The sequence below is a fragment of the Pogona vitticeps genome, chromosome 1 (assembly GCF_051106095.1).
Source record: "Pogona vitticeps strain Pit_001003342236 chromosome 1, PviZW2.1, whole genome shotgun sequence".
Classification (NCBI taxonomy): domain Eukaryota; kingdom Metazoa; phylum Chordata; class Lepidosauria; order Squamata; family Agamidae; genus Pogona; species Pogona vitticeps.
In genome coordinates this window covers 222253581-222270483 of record NC_135783.1, presented here as the reverse complement: position 1 = coordinate 222270483, position 16903 = coordinate 222253581, and the positions used below count along the sequence as shown (strand labels likewise).

At 38.8% G+C, this 16903-nt stretch overlaps 1 protein-coding gene across 5 annotated transcripts in view; it reads right to left on the bottom strand.

The window, feature by feature from the left end:
* LRP1B (LDL receptor related protein 1B) overlaps nucleotides 1-16903 on the bottom strand; it is a 1166776-nt gene that overhangs the window by 229181 nt on the left and 920692 nt on the right. For all 5 annotated transcript variants that reach the window (XM_072983887.2, XM_078376975.1, XM_078376977.1 and 2 more), the window contains exons 22-26: nucleotides 13160-13360; nucleotides 10148-10393; nucleotides 8334-8531; nucleotides 4484-4688; nucleotides 117-281 (exon numbers count right to left, since the gene is read on the bottom strand). In XM_072983887.2, the coding sequence (XP_072839988.2) occupies nucleotides 117-281; nucleotides 4484-4688; nucleotides 8334-8531; nucleotides 10148-10393; nucleotides 13160-13360 (1015 nt within the window). The remainder of the gene's footprint in view (nucleotides 1-116; nucleotides 282-4483; nucleotides 4689-8333; nucleotides 8532-10147; nucleotides 10394-13159; nucleotides 13361-16903) is intronic.

The window sequence follows — 16903 nt, the reverse complement described above, 5'->3', positions numbered from 1 at the left end:
TTGATGTTGCTTCCTTTGATCTTACAGAAAGTTGCCCAGCATATTATATGCATGCCATAAATACATTATAAAAGAAATATATATACATGTATATATTTATTTATTTATTTATTTACCTAGCATCTGTCCATACTATTCGTTTTTCAAAATGATCAACAGTAAGGCCATTCGGCCAAGCTCCACTATCCATGTCTTTATATATAATCGTTCTTCCTGCTCCACTCATAGAAGCAGACTCAATGCGAGGAAAATTAGCATCCCAATCTGTCCAAAACATAATTCTGAATGACACAAAGAACAGGGAAAAAAGTTTACAGTAAAAAGAAATATAAATAAATCATGGAAGCAGTATTTTATGAATCTAATTGCATTAGAAACCATTGAATAAGGTATTCTGTGCAGGAGATAGTTTTGTCATTGATGGAATAGCTATACAACTGCCATCTAGACATACAGTTCCATAATTTTCTGGCACAATGAAGCCATACTAATGTTCAACAAATGTTCCTTTGTATTAGAAACTCAGTTTGATAACGAAGGTACATCAGGCTATTAAAAATTTAAAACTATATATAAATCTACACATCTGGCAGGACACATACATGTGAAAGGTTTCCTTAATATTAAAGTGAGCTGTGGGCAGCAGGGTTTGAAAAACTGAATTGTTGTGGACAGACCATTATCTGATAGCCTTCGGATTACTGTGACCTTTAGCGTTTCACTGCCATCAGAGAACAATAATTGCTGGAGGATTCCCAAGTGTTCCATGGTGTGTTTTTTTTTTTTGTGACAACAGGTGACAGTCTTCTCAAAGCCTTTTCTTGATCTACAAATAGACAATCAAGCTAATTACAGTACCACTCACAAACATTCTTTCCTAGTACGGAAGGAATGGACCTTTGTTTTCTGAGGGGCTGCAAGCAATGAAGTACCAAGCTAAACCAAAGATGAGAAAAACGCAAATCAAATCCAACTGAACAGGAGTTAGAACTCATGTGAGGAACTATTCCATGGCAGTGAAAGAAATTAAATTAATTTTCTTGCTACCTCCAGTAGTCTAGCTTAGGAGGAAAGGAGGCAGATGGTGTAAAATCAGGAAGTGATATCTGGCTTAAAACCTAGTTTAAAATGTGAGAAACAAGCAGTATTTCATCATGCTAAGTTCCTCACTCTTGAGACTTATATCCTAAACCCAATCAGAAATTATGCAAAGTATTTCTGCTTTAGTGCTCCGTTAATTTCTGTTTAGAAGGGAATAATCATAAAGCAGGGGCTTACCATGGTGGACTGCAAAGACCAATTTGTGACTTCCCAATTGCCCTATGAAATCATGGCTAATCAGGAGGCAAATCTGGCTTTCCTCCTATTTGCAATCTTACTATGGCATTCCTTTAAAAAGGATGCTAAAGTTAAGAGGAAGCAAGCCCAGACATCTGTTATATTTATTTTTATTTAATTATTTGATTTATACCCCACCCATCTAGACCGAAGTCTACTCTGGGTGGCTAACAATAAGACATAAAAGTGAAAGCAATATAATTAACAGCAGTGACAACATAATTCAAAATGGGAAAGTTATTAGGTGATGACAGGAGGGAAAGCCTGCCTAAAGAGCCAGGTCTTTAGTTTGCTCTTAAAAACACCCAGTAAGGGACTGTTTTCTTCCTAGTTTTTCCTTTGTTCATAATTTGTTCCCGCCTCTACTCGCATGTGTGTTGCACTAAATGGTTTCAACCAAATCCAAGGCTGGTTCTTTCATTAGGTGCTTGTTTCAGACAGAGCTGGGGCCATTTCCTGAAGCATCCATCTCCCCTTTCCCCCCACCCAGGGAGGGCTCCTCTCATTCAGGAGAGCTGCCACTTCTCTGTAGAGCTCTCTCCAGAGCCCATTACTTGCTGGGCTCCTCAAAAGCAGACACCATAGGCATGGCAAACTGGAAAGTAATCCCTGCAGTACTGTGTCTTTCCTGTAACACAAGTGAATTGCCGGATCACATAACCCAAAAGTCTAACTCCAAGATCCCTGCCCCTCCACATATGACCATTTATAAAGTAGCTGGTTTACTGTAGAGCCAAGCTAACAATTGTTTTGCAACCGGCACAGCTCTACAGAGATGCCTGGCAAGGGCAAGGGAGGGGACAACATTTTATAGTTGATCTGAAAAATTAATAATTCTTGAAGTCATTTGTTCTCCTTCTTGAATGAGCCAGAAATAATACCCATGAAGCCAATCTTTCGTAGTTCTTGCTTCTGAAAATAGATATGAACAGCCAGATTACTGTGGACCCCAAGTTACAGGTCTATGAAGATTCTAGGCAGACTCAGGCCTTGACAAATCACCCAGATGAGTAGGACATTCGAAGCTATTGACTTGACCATTTTTAATTTCCCACCACAAGAGCTGCCCAGTCCCCAAAGGAATATCCCGGTCTGTGAAAGAGATCTCAGTTGGTTTCACTTGAAGAGAAGACAAAATAGATCCACCAAGAAGCTGTGGCAGGAAATCCCAGGGCCATTCTCCAAAAATAAAGAATCTCTTCTTCCATACTTGGAGAGGATGTTTATGAGTGGCACTTCAATTAGTCTGATCATCTCTGTTATTTATAGATCAGGAAAGGATTTGACAAGTCACCAGTTGCTCCTGGGATCCTGAAAAGTTAAAGTATTTTATTGCTAAATGAATATTTCCTTTCTTTCCTGGAAATCCTGGATGCTGTGGTATATATCTGTAATAATTAAAGTCATTGTGAAGTATAGAGGCAACCTGTGACTCCTTGTATCTCCAGATACAGCATCGGCAACTCAAGCCCTCTCTGCTCCCAGTGCTGAGGCTGTGTTACAGGGATGCTGGGGGATACCAGGCACACTTTGAGTGAGCCAGAGCCCAGAGAGGTATCAACAGCATCTGAAATATATCTTAGTGTCTGAATATCTTCCTGTTCCATTTGCAATCTCCAGATCATCACTAGTTTATAAAATTATTAAGGTTATTATTGAATTTACAGAATTGGAAATAACTGCTTTTTTTAAAAAAAAGAAAATGTTAATACTGTGTGCTTGTTTAGAAAAAGATGCAATTAAAAAAATCTAACTGTCATGTATTTAACTGTACACTTAAATCTTTCCTATGTGGGGTGCCTTCAAAGCTATATTTAAAATATAGCATTTATATCAAATTTCAAGAGAGGTATTGTCTGCTCCAGTCTCATAAAATAAGCATGAGTAATGGTAAGACATCATCTATACTAATTGAATGCAGACCTAGTACACAATAGAAAAGTGACAGTATGCAAGTAAAGTTATATGTAACTGTATCACATCAGACGATTAGTGGTGACTAATGATCTAGTTGTAACTCCATAAAGAACTGATTGTGAATGGTGTTCAGTTTGGAAATTAACTATGTCTTCCCCAATGGAAGCGAACAAATTTCAAGACATCCTATAACTAAGAATTAAGCTATGCCTACAGCAGGGGTTCCCAAACTGTGCACCATGGTGCTAGGGGGCGCCTTGAAACCTAGCTGGAGTGCCATGGGAGAAGGAACAGAACCCCCTCAACAAGCCTATCTCCTCCCTGACCCCCCAAATTTCCCCAAGGGAAATTTCCAGGTCCTAACACAGGACGAGGCCACTGGCCTCCACCTGAGACCATACAACTAGAGTAAGGAGAAGCAGACACACGGCCTTCACTTCTGGCTCCTGTTTCACATAAAGGTATGAAAAGCTCCTGTAAGCATTTGTAGCTTGTATGTCAAACAGAAACTGGAAGTGGAGGTTATGTGCCTGCCTCTCCTTTCCTAACCCTATGGTCCCCAGTGGAGGCCCTTGCCTTGGGAGTTTCCTGCTTTAGGACCTGGAAGAAGGCAAGGCCTAGGGGATATGTGGAGGTGCGGAGGAGATGGGATGGTGGGGGGGAATGTCAAGATCCTGTCCCTGGTGGCAGTGAGACCCCGGATGACCCCTCTGAGCATGGGGCACCTCAGCTATTAGTCTTTTAATAAAAGGAACCGTGACTCCAAAATGTTTGGGAACCACAGGTCTACACAGTCTTGTGCAGATGTGAAAACAGGCAGAAAAAAAGAGCCATACACATAGCTGGCAAGGACCAGGCACATAAATCACTCTCATCAATCCCACCATTTAATGCCCCTCCAGAAGCAGCAAAGGTTCATGTGCACACTGCACTTCCACAACTGCAATTGAAATGATACTGGTGGGAAGAAAAATTAAACATACACACACACACACAGAAATACAGAATCAAAAACTAATTTAGTAAAAAAAATAAATGTGGTGAGGGAAAATGACAAGAACTCTAAGATTCAAAAAGCGATTGATCACAACAGATTTATAATATTGCTCCAACATAGGCTCAGAAAAGCATCATCCAGAACTAAAAACAAATGAAAAGCAGCAACTCACCATATAGCCAACATTTATTCTGTTTCATTGTAAACAAACGTTAAGGATAATTTAATTACCCATATCTAGGATCCAAAGCAATAGCCCTAGGATGCTCCATTGCACCTGCTATTAATGTTGTCCTCAGCGTGCCATCTAATTTGGCTACTTCAATTTGGTCCAAATTGCTGTCTATCCAGTATATATTTCCAGCAATCCAGTCAACAGTTAAACCTTCAGGGGTAGCTAAACCATGTTGGACCACAACTTCAATGGAGCTTACCCCTGTGGAAATATTAGAAGAGTTCTTAACTTACAAACAAGAACTGACTTTTTAAAAGATATTGACAAATGCTTAAAATACTTTTTAAAAATTACCATAAATATTCTAAATAAATTTTATGCCACAAATGTCATACCCAGTACTTTTTTTAATAATAAGGGACAACAATGAAGACAATAATTCAAAAACTGAGTTGTTGTGATAATTTAAGCATCAATATAAAACTCTTGTCAGTTTTGATGGATATCAGCAGATACTAAGACAATCTGAACAGAAAGTACAATCATCATCATCATCAAGTCAGCTGAGTTCAGCTGTTAGTTCCATGGAGAGTAGCCCCACTGAATCAAGTCAGCCCAAAATCTAAACTGAAACAGGCTATTTAAAGCATTTCTACCTCAGAAAGGCTTCCAAATGAATAAATAAGACACTAGGCGCTGTACACCATTAAAACTGCTTGTACTCACTATTAATATTTTATTAGTATAAAATATTTTGAGTGCTGCTTAGTGAAAATGGTAGAGGGTCAACTAACACTTTACTATGTTCATTAGGGCTGAATCAAATTTGGCCACTATCTTGAATACTGTGTATATGGGGAACATGATATAGATACAGTTCAAGCATTCACTTGTTCATTCATTCATTCAATTTATATACTACCCCAATAGTGAAAGGACTGCATTGGGTGGTTTATACAATATACCCTCCTTCAAACACCTGCTTTCTCTGTGCATGATTATGTTCTTAAAAATTCTTTTGCAACTTCAGAAGGATCTTTCTTTGCAGCTGAGGCTCTTCTATACCTTAATTTCTAGCACTTTTCCCCAAGCCCATGATGTGCAGATCATGACAGAGAAGACATATGCAGAGGTGTGGTAGTGGGGGGGGCGGAAGGAGGGGTGACACTAGAGCCCTACTAGAAACATTTTACAGTGTGTTCTCTGCAAAGCAGCATGCAGGATTTCAGCCTTTGTGCCTAATAAACTAAATGTTGGGGAGGAAATCAGAATGGCAATTTAAAAAATCCTCTAAATGTCATAAATGGCAAAATGAATCCTGCAGGTAAAAGAGGAGATACAAACAGCCTGAAAAGCTTCCATATCTGAAAAGCATTCCGTGCTTCCATGGATAATACTACACTTGGGGGTGTTTCAAATACCAGCCACACAGTTGTATACATGCTACTGAGAAATAAGCCCCACTGAGTTCAAAGAGACTCAGTCCCAACAAAGTTTGGATAGGATTGCAACCTCAATCCACAGCTGGAGCAGAAACGTCTGTAGCTATGCCGACTTCAAAAGATTCTCCTTCCTTGGAACTTCCCTGCCCAATGGAGTGAGAGTGGGCTGAAGTTCTATTGCATTCTACTCCTCCTCAAATCTGGTTGTGCTAAAATTCAGTTCCAACATTGTGAGGCCTTTGGGGGGGGGAATTACATGTTATCAGTATATTAATGATACTCCCTCCATCTAAGGTCATGTCTATGGGCCTGGCCTTGACGATAACACAGAAGGTGCAAATAGCACAAAATATGATTATATGGGTCTACAAACCCATGGGATCGGTCTTTGCTAATAAGTTAGCATCTGCATTAACATCTTAAGACAGCGAATTTAGTATCCATTGCCAGTTTTAAAAAAAGCAGTTTCTAGAGATGGGATTTTCAGATTGACATGAATGAGGAAAAACACATAATAGGCTCTTCCATTTTTCTGTTCTTCCATTGACTCCTTAGAGAGATGTCTTAAACCTAAATGTTTTGTTTTAATGAGAGAGAGGGACATGAAAGCAAATGATTATTTCATGTTTCCCTATTTCGTCTGCCCCTTCCTTTACCCCTTGTTTGTAAAAATTATCTGAGAAGCCTTCAAATAGTATCAGGAGGGCTGCTGCCAGTTGCCAGCAGCCAACCAGAATATTGGTGAGATCAAGAATTCTGCGATGGTGAAAGGCCCTGGATTGGTTGTTGCAACCCAGTAGGAGTGGGAGTGCTCTAAATCTGATTTCTCCTCATCCTTGACTGCTACAAAACTTCCCATCCCCCCCTGCCTCCAGCTAAAGTTTTTGTAATGTGAAGACCTGACGGGGTGTAGGGGATATGTGAGTGAGTGAGTGAGTGAGTGAGTGAGTGAGTGAGTGAGTGAGTGTGAGAGAGAGAGAGAGAGAGAGAGAGAGGAACTAGAAAGGAGGAGGGTAAGATTGAGGTGGGGGGGTGAAGCAAAGGAGGTGGTGGAAGCAGCACAATGTTTTCCAACATCATTTCTTTAATGAAAGAGAAGGTGACACCTGCATTAAACCACTAAAAAAAAAATCAAACAAATAGCACACTTCCATGGCTCAAATCCACTTCCTCAGCCCATGCACCAATATTTTGTAGACAGTGCAGAAAAATTACAAATTTATCATTTATAGCATAATTTATCATATACAATTTTTCTGCACAGTCCACACAATGGTCCATAGCCTGAGGAAATGAACTTGACCCATGAAAGCTCATAGTTTGCTTTTTTTTTTAGTGGTCTAATACATGTATTGCCTGCATTTCCATTTGTGTAATTTTAAGAACTGCAGTTCTTTCCTCATTTTTTTCCTGAACATCAGTTCTTTATTTCCCCTTTGTTCTTGCCTTTTTCTTTTTGAAAAAAAAATGTGCCACAAACCACCCTGCCCTATCAAAGCAGCAGCTCCAGCAAAAATTGCTCTGCTGAAAGGGAGGCATGTGGAGAGGCGAAGCACTGGGATCCAGGGAAGCACAGTAGTCGTGTTTCAAGACATAAAAGTTCACTCAAAGATTTTTTTTTCCTCTCCTTGTGGGGAGAGAATTGGATGAGAGCTCAGCTCAGAGCTCCTTCCCCTTATTTTTGCCCCCTCTGGGTTTTTCCCCCTCTTTTACTATTGGAATTGCATCAAAGGGGAAGGAAGATCATACAAAGAGGTGGGAGGGCAATGAATGAGGTTTTCATGTGCCAAATTCTGCAAAGCTCAATGCAGGGAATCTTGTGCAGGAAATATGCCATTTTCCACAGAAACTGATAACTCCATACAGGTTGGTGTTTCTTCGAGGAAAAGAAAATCACAAAACTTCTATGAAAATTCAATGAGCTTCCAGGAATTCTTGGGCTGGGGGAACCTCACACAAGGAAGGAGGGGGGAAAAGGGATTTCCCTCTCTTTGTTTTCTCATCACAAGCAAAAGGCTATAAAATAGAACTATTTTAAAGAGCCTGAGTTTAGTGATGCATTTCTAGAGGGATAAACAGGGTCCATTCATGAAGACTTGACATATATGCCAGACCAAGTGTTGAATGCAACAAATATGTATATATGTACAGTATGTACTCATGTAGCAAGTTAATTGGCAAACAAGTAATTTCCACAGTCTGTCAAAACGGGTACTTCTTATGTAGAATATATATGTGACATATCTCTGAGAATTGAGTGGGATGAGAAGACTGCAGCAGAAGATGTAAGAACATTTGTAAGATGAAATCAAACAAAGCCATTTGGAGTACATGTCTGTAACAAATTTTTAGATTATGCAAATGCAAGTAAGAAAAAGAACTTAAGACAGAATTTAATGGGGTCACAATTTTTCTTCAGTTATAAGTTCCCTGAGAGTTTTTAAAATTAAATTTTACTTCATACCTCCGGTTTCAGAGAGCTTGCCCCTGTAAATTTTATCTTCTACCACATCTGTCCAGTACAGTAAGCTCTGATTGAAGTGGAAATCAAGTGCTATAGTATTTCTTAAACCAGGAACTAACAGGCTGTAGTCCCGTTTTTGCAGATCAATCCTTCTGATCTCATGCCGAATGGAAAAAATTATGAATGCTTCAAATGGATCTGGAAACACAATGTTACATTTTGTGGTAAATGAAATAAGGTATTGGCAATAATAGTGAGATTAATAAAAAGTATATTCAATATATTGAGCTCTGATAGAATATCCTACATGTAGAATAACTTTAGTTATTTAGTAAAGTAAGGACAGTATACAATGCTGGACTTTTGCCAGATTCCAGCAGAATGAGATGGGAACCACCCACCCACCCAGCCCATTTCCTCACAGTGACTCTTTTGTGTCATTTAAAACTAGACTTGGAGGCCGGGAAACTCATTGGAACCAATATTTGGATATTAGAGAGGCTGTAGGAGGGAGAGGGAGGAAAGGCACCCAGCAGAATACAGCACTCCAGTTCTAGTATTTATTCAGATACATCAGACCATCAGAAAGGGAGAGGGGAGATTTCCATTAAATTAATTATTTCCAATGCTGGATCCAATTTACATTGGTGAGACTTAGGAGACATGGACTTTGGCCTTGGACCCAAAGACCTGCCAATATACTTGGTATGTTGCAAGAAGCTACAACTTACCATTTAGTGGCTGTGTAAGTGGTTTTCTAGTTCCTTGGCAGGAACAAAGAATTTGAAATGCTTGACTAAGTTCTCAAAGTTATACATTTCATATTCTTTAGTTCTTTATCAATATATTTACAGTATGCAAAAATACAAATGCTCTTTGTGTATTTTATCTAAGGTGAGGAAAGCGGTGTCCTCCAGATACTGTACTGCATGAGCACCTGCCAACCTGGGCAGTGGGAAAAGACAAATTTGGCAAGTACAGTAGTTCAGTATTAGTAGTTTAGCAATAGGATTACTACACTAATCCTATTGCTTGGTGTAGTAATTGGCATTAGAATGTTCATTGAAACAATGGGGATTTGGTGAGTCAGCATCTTCATAAGTTCCTTTGATTAAAAGGGTCCTACTCTAGCTGCAGCTTACCTTTAGTATACTAAATATCAGGTAGCATGGGCCCATTTGAATCAATGGAACAGAGGAGTTCTCTGAAGATACCGGCCACAGAGACTGGTAGGAAGAACAACCTTCAGAACACAGGTAAAGAGCCCGAAAAACCAACAACAACCATTAGATCCTGGCCGTGAAAGCTTTCGCAAATACATTGAACACAAGATGTTTTCCCAAATCTCCGTTCATTTAATGGGCTTTTTAAAGTGCAAATTACTATGCTAAGCAACAGGATTTGGCCAATATCTTGAGGGGCATATGTTCCCTTAGTTTGTTCTAGGCCACAGCCAGATATTGTCTCTCAGACCACTTTAAGTAATGAGCTGCAGAAGAGTGGTAAATAGTTTGCCTTATCCTACAGAAGAACTTTTTCATTTAAGACTGTTTAGATGGAATACTGCAGTCCAGTACCTACACATATTTGAAAGCACAGCTTTCCCACAGTGAACAGAATAAAGAGAACTGAATTGTACAACAACTACAAAATAAACTTCCAAAACAGTTGAAACAAAGTGTGTTCTATGAGGGTTAATGAGAAAACAAGTTAGGACTCATACTGCTTCGCCAAAGCAAATGGGTCTTATTTTGCTTCCTTTATATTTTCATAAGAGCTCGCCAGTCGTGAATAGGTGGTAAATGTCAACTTACCAATATTAGCACAGCTTTCGCCATCTTTATTGAGCTTCCAGCCTTCGTAACAGGAGCACTTAACGGTATTTTTGTGCTGTTCACACACTTGGCTGCACTTCTGATGTTTGGTGCAGTAATCTACAAATTCACAGGTTTTATTATCTGAACTCAAATATAGTCCTGGGGAGCAGGAACAAACTATTCTGCCTCCAGGAACTACTGAACACTGATGACTGCAGCCACCATTGTTAAGGGAACATTCATCTGTGGGAGAAAAAACCCACAGAAACAGGTGTTTCTCAGACATTCACTACAACTTATCAGATAAGAAGGGAAACACTTAAAAAGACTAGTAGACTTTGAGTAGAACTCAGGAGGATAATATTATTTAAAATTAACACATAAGGCTCCTTACAAATTAGTCTGCAATATGATTTGTTAGTGTTTGTTTAGCGTAATTTTAAAAATGAGGGGTTCTATTGATATCTAGGGGAAACTTAAAAGTTCTGCCCTATGAGATGGACAAACAGAAATTAATGTGGATAGGACCAAGTACAACATCATCATACAACACTGTAGAAGAATAGTCCCTAACAGAGCCTTTACATGTGAGAACGATACAATGATCTCATTGATTTGTATAAATTAGAGAGCTAGGGCTTGTTTCCATTATTTTGACCCACTTCATGCAATATGCATGTGCACCACATAAAGAATGTGGACAATGGTACTGAATCAGAGCACAGAACACATGACAATCACCCAGCACAAGAAAAAAGAAAATCATGCAGCTCACTGTTATTATAGCTGTATGGCAATGCAGCTATGTTACTGTGCAGCAGATCAAATCAACATTCTACAAGCCAATTCTAAAATGAGGGTGTAGTGATCACCCTGTTCTTGCATATGTATGAGGGTATTTGCATGCACCAATGGGAGTTGTAGGGAGGCGGGGCCAGAGGAACTAGAAAGGAGGGGTGAGGCAGATAAGAGCAGTTAGTGAGTTAGATACAGTAGTCTGAAGTGAGAAGTCAGTTAAGGGAGACAGTTGAGAGTGTGGAACTTAAAGAGAGTTAAGTGTGGGATAAGTTATTACAAACTACTGAATACTTTAAAGTCTTTGAAGAACCTACTTATGTGAACAATAAACCTGTTTTTGTTGAAAGTTACAAGCAGTATGGACCTCAATCTTTTGAAGTAAATAATGTTGACAGAGATCAACTGGTAGCAGTGTAAAAGAGAACGTGGTGTGAGACTTAGGTTAGTGAAATAATCTAAGGACATGCAAGGAGCACTATCACAGGGGGCTATCCTAACAAAAAAAAATTATAATGGTGAAATAGGGCTTCAGATCAGGAGCAAATTTGGCACACATGTAACTGACAGTCTGCTCTTGCTCTGTACCAGATTTGGGGAAATTTGGGGAAAGGTTTTCAGGTATGCTTTTTTTTTTAAAAAAAATTACCCCCAGTTCCGATATAGGTGACCCTAAACATCTTCAGATATAAAATAGCTCATATAAATTGAAAAGATCTTGCTTATCTTGCAAAAGAATGGTTGGACCCACTTGCTTTTTTAAATTTTTTGGAAACAATCTACGGTACTATGGAAATAGTTAAAACATGGGCTTGCTTTAAGGAAAACAATAAAGTGATCATCATCCAGAAAGGAGGGCATGTTAACATGTATCTGTAGGGACTTGGCATATAATTTTGTAAGGCACATTCGAAATATTTCTGCATTACCAAAATACAAAACAGACATGCTTGTCCCAGTCCTGAATGCTTTCAGTAAACATTCTCTCAGGATTTCAGAGAACAGGCTCCTGACACCAGTCTTCAAAGAGAAAACAGCTCTAGGTCTGGGGAAATCTGAACTTCTGACTCTTTCAGTCAAAAGACCCAATTAGTTGACTATCAGGAGGAGAACTTTTTAAATCCTTCATGGCCAAACAGGCATTGGTACTGCAAAAGTGATTCTGTGTCTGGTTGTGAAAATATTTTAGAAGATTTTTTTTCTTTTATATAGAGAACAAATATCCAGATGCTTACTTGTTTAAGCTGTGAAATTACTGTTTTTTACTTTGTGGCTGGGGATAAGGTAAAAGGTAAAGGTTCCCCTTCACATTTTTTGTCCAGTCGTGTCTGACCCCATTTTCAAGCCGTAGAGCCAGCGCTTGTCCGAAGGCAGTTTCCATTGTCACGTGGCCAGCATGACTAGGGAACGCCATTTTATCTTCCCACCGAGGTGGTACCTATTTATCTACTAACATTTGCATACTTTCGAACTGCTAGGTTGGCAATGAGCTGGGACAAAGCGGCGGGAGCTCACTCCGTCGCATGGATTCGATTTTATGACTGCTGGTCTTCTGACCCTGCAGCAGAGGCTTCTGCAGTTTAGCCCGCAGTGCCACCATGTCCCACGTGGCTGGGGATACTCTTACTCAATTTTAGCAGAGTTTTGGTGCCTATATCATGCTATACCATAATTAAGAAAAAACTCCAAAGGTGTTATATGTAATTTCTGATATCTGGTGACTATATGAATTAATGATCTCTAAAATATTCTGTCATTAAAAACTCTCATCAGCTCTTGCAAGCAAACATATCAATATTAGGTTGTTCTCTCTTTCTATTGCCCACCCTCTTCCTAGCCTTGGCAGTTTTTTGTGTTTGCATAAGAAGTGGTTAATTGATGAAAAAGGGAGTCAGCTTCTGGGATTTTCCCTTGCTTAGAGTCACCTTGTCAGTGGTAGTGGCATTTTGGTATATTTGGTATTTCTGTATCATGGATACAGAAGTACAATAACTAACATTCATAAACTGGGGCTTTTTTTAAAGAAGTGAATTCATTTTAGGGACATTTTGTCTTGTTTCAACCATACTGAGGGCATGATAATGAAAAGTTAGGGGAAATGAATAGCTTTGACAGTACAAATCTTTTAAAGGCAAAATGCACATATCCAGGATGACTCAGATAAGGAGAATATATTTTCCTTTATAGATATAAATACAATGAAGCATGAAATACCACAAAGAACATCTTCATCAGATCCATCAGGACAATCTCTTATGCCATTGCAGAGTTTCTCAGGCTGCAAACAGATGGCTGTATCATTAGCACAAGGATATTTTGGTGGTCCACACATATATCCTTCACAATTATCCTCATCAGACTGATCTTCACAATCAATGTCACCATCACACAGCCATGCTTTACTAATGCATCTCCCTTGAAGAAAAAAAAACACAGAGAGTAAGAACAAAATCAAAATCAAAAATAACCTCCAAAATACATTATTTTGTTAATAATACTGAAATAAACGAAGAAGAAAAATGCCTAGAAGAACTTTGCTTTAAAATTGAAAGTATTGCCTGTCCAAATGTCAAATGTAAAAAACTAAGGAATAAAAGTGTTAAGAAATAAACCTTAATTTTAACAGTCTAATAGGAATGTACAGAATGTATATGCTTGTGCAATATTTCAATGCAAAGTTTGATCCTTTCCCTCCTTTTCGTTATGGACGAACACACAGACTCATATACTGTACATACATACTGTTGTTTCCTGGAGACTCAAAGAGAACTGAAGAAGAGAATTTGTTGTGCAACTCAGTTTAGAAAGGGACTAGCAGTCATTTGTTATGTGGCTTCCAAGAAAGCAATTCGGGGGGAATAATGGAAAAAACGGAAGATTGCAAAGTATTTCATGTTTTTAACACAAATATGAATTACATTTATGAGAGATAAGACAATGGTACAAATCCTCTTGCTTAGTTACACTGGCATAACACAAACAGTGTATCTTCTGAGGTGAAATCACCATATATATTGTCTGTTGCATGCTGAATATTAGGACTCAGCATACAAGTGATGTCTACAATGATTTCTTCACATAGGGCAATTTGCATGCAAAAATTACACAATTTTTGTAGCAAACAAGAAGATGTTGTCCATTTATCAAATTTTAGCAACTGAAAATTAACATTGCTGGAATCAATAGGAAAAATCTTTTGTCCTTACATAATGGAAGGGGCATGATCCCCCACCAAACTCTGTTATTCATTTGTAGTACACCATACCACAGCCCATCTGAATGTGCTTTTTCCCCCCTTTGGAAGGGGCAGTGAAGGCTGCAGTGGAGAGGAAGTGGCAAACAAGCCCCAAGAGTAAACCAATAGGGTTTCTTATTACCTACGTAAGCCTGTGTTTACAGAATTTGTTCAAAAACTCAGAAAAAAGACAATTACCACAACAGAAGAAAAACCACATTCATATGAATAAGAAAAAGTGAATGCCCTTAGTATACAACAAACCTGTCAACTAAAACTTCACTACATTTTAAACAGTTTAGCACAGTAAGTCACAAGTAGAGTAGGCCCATTTGAATCAATGGAATTCATGGAAAAGTTGACTCACCAAATCCCCACTGATTCAAAGGGCCTTATCCAATGATGACTTTTCGTGCTAAACAACAGGATTTCAGCCAAAACCTTTAAAGATAAAACAGTATCACAAAACCAAGCAGCCTTGAATTGTTTTATTTGACCATGGCGATAAAGGTATCGGCAAGCGTTGAGTTGTAGCTATCTGATCCACGAAATAATCCTATTAACCTTAATGAATTGTCCAAATATGGAGAAGTTCTTCTTTTCACAGGCATCACAGCTTTTTTTAAATGAAATAAAAAACTAAAATATTAATGAAGGTGAAGATAAATATTATGAGTTAATATGCTTGACCTATTCCAAATCATTGTAGCCTTCTGAATTACTAATTTTATTTAGTAAAGAAGAGCCAATGTAGACATCCCCCATATCATAACATGTCCTTCTGAAGGGAACTATGGCTGTCCATCTGAAGGGAACTACTCACCTTCTTTAATTCTATATACAATTACAACATTTCTTTTCCTACAGAAAAGTATCCTGCAGAAAAGTGTGTTGATGTGTACCATGGTGGTGCAGTGTTCCTTACTGAGAATAGCTAATTGGGAATGCCACTATGAGCTTGTTCAGATGGGCATTTGTCTTGCTATTTGATGAATTCTGGATGATCCGCCCTTCCCCCTGCCCCAGGAACTACAGAATGCAATTACTAAAATGGACCAATTTGCTCTTAAGGCATCCCAACCTGCACCTTTTAATAAAATTTAGGCTGCCTCCTTATCTCTAGAATATTAAGATCTAAGTCCTACATCTACTTGTTTGCCATCAATAACTGAATATGCTTTCAATAATACAAGTTTAATACAGAATAGTCTTCCTGACATGTCCACCTAACTACTATGATTCTATCACTAGTGTTGTTACATTTTCTTGTAATACTGAACTTAATTCTGCAGCTAGATTATACAGTATTCCTACAGCATCACTCTTCCCAACTGCAAATTTCTGATTGTACTTCAGAAATCCAACCAAACATTTCTGTATTATCACCATATACTTACTCACTTTCAAGCCTAAACACTATATTAATTATCAAAGTAAATAATCTCCTAAAGTTCTTAACTTCTTCATAGCAACTCTCTTTTCAATAAGCTATCACATATCATACAGGCTTGAGAGCTTTAGATTCATTTAATGATACTTTTCCCACTCCCTAAACATTTGTTCTTCTGGTTAGTATTTGACTTTTGGTCGTTCCTGGATCACTCACTAAAAGCAAAAGCACAGTTTCTGTGTCCGTAGTTGTTTTCGTAAGGGGATGTAGAAATCCCCTGCAGAATCAATAGGTAAGTACTGTACAGTACTAGAAAAACTCCCCAGAGATGAAGGGTGCAGCGCAAATCTACACTTGGAGTTCAATAGTTCTCTGTGAACAAGAAGATTTCAACTTGACACAGTTTTCTTATTGCAAACATTAGAACTCTTGAGTTCACTTCAACTGAGGGAAAATAGTTGCAAGGAGAAAAGGGATGTTTCCTTAAGGCCTCAGTATTTGGACATTATCACCCCTCTATTCAATAGAGATGACACAGAAGAAATTTAGCAGAAAATCAGACTTAACCTGATTCTTGAGTCATAGATTCATAGAACTCTAGAGCTGGCAGGGAACCTGAAAGTTATCAAGTCCAACTTCCTGCTGAAGGAAGAAATACACCACTAAAGTACCTCTGACAGTTGCTGTCTGACTTCTGCTTAATGAACGATAGCCCACGACCATCCTGGAGGCTGTCCCCACAATCCCAGCAGATCCACACAAGCCAAATGGAGAAAGGAAGCAGCTAGAAATTGCTAGCAAGGCTGCAGAGAAATTCCACAACAGGGAAGACTTCCACCCCTGTCCAAGGTTCTTCCTTCTGGACTTACTCCCAATCCACTTGGGGTTCAGTTCTATTCTAGGGGTTTCCACTTCTGCCAGGTAGGACTCCTTCCCTGGTTTCTCTACTGCATCACCCCAATTCCCTTCTTCTATCTCTGGCTCATAATTTCAGCTCAGAAATATCTTAATAAAAGGTCTTCCTGGTCTTCAAGCCAACACCCTTAAACCTGTATACACTTTTTGCTACAAAAAAGGGGGCAACTTAATTTTGCTTTCTCAGATCAAATGCTGAAAATTCCTTGAAACAGTATTGTGATTTATCAGCAATGAATGCACAGTCTGCAGTCTTACTAACTAGCTTTAGTGACATTGTGGAATATGCTGTTTTCTCTTAAAAATTCCTGCCACACAAACTAATCAGTGCCTCAGACAGATACCTGCTGCCTCTGTGGATCCATTTGGACTGTCAGGAACAAAGAGCAGCACAAAAATGTTCAGTTAAGTGTATAGT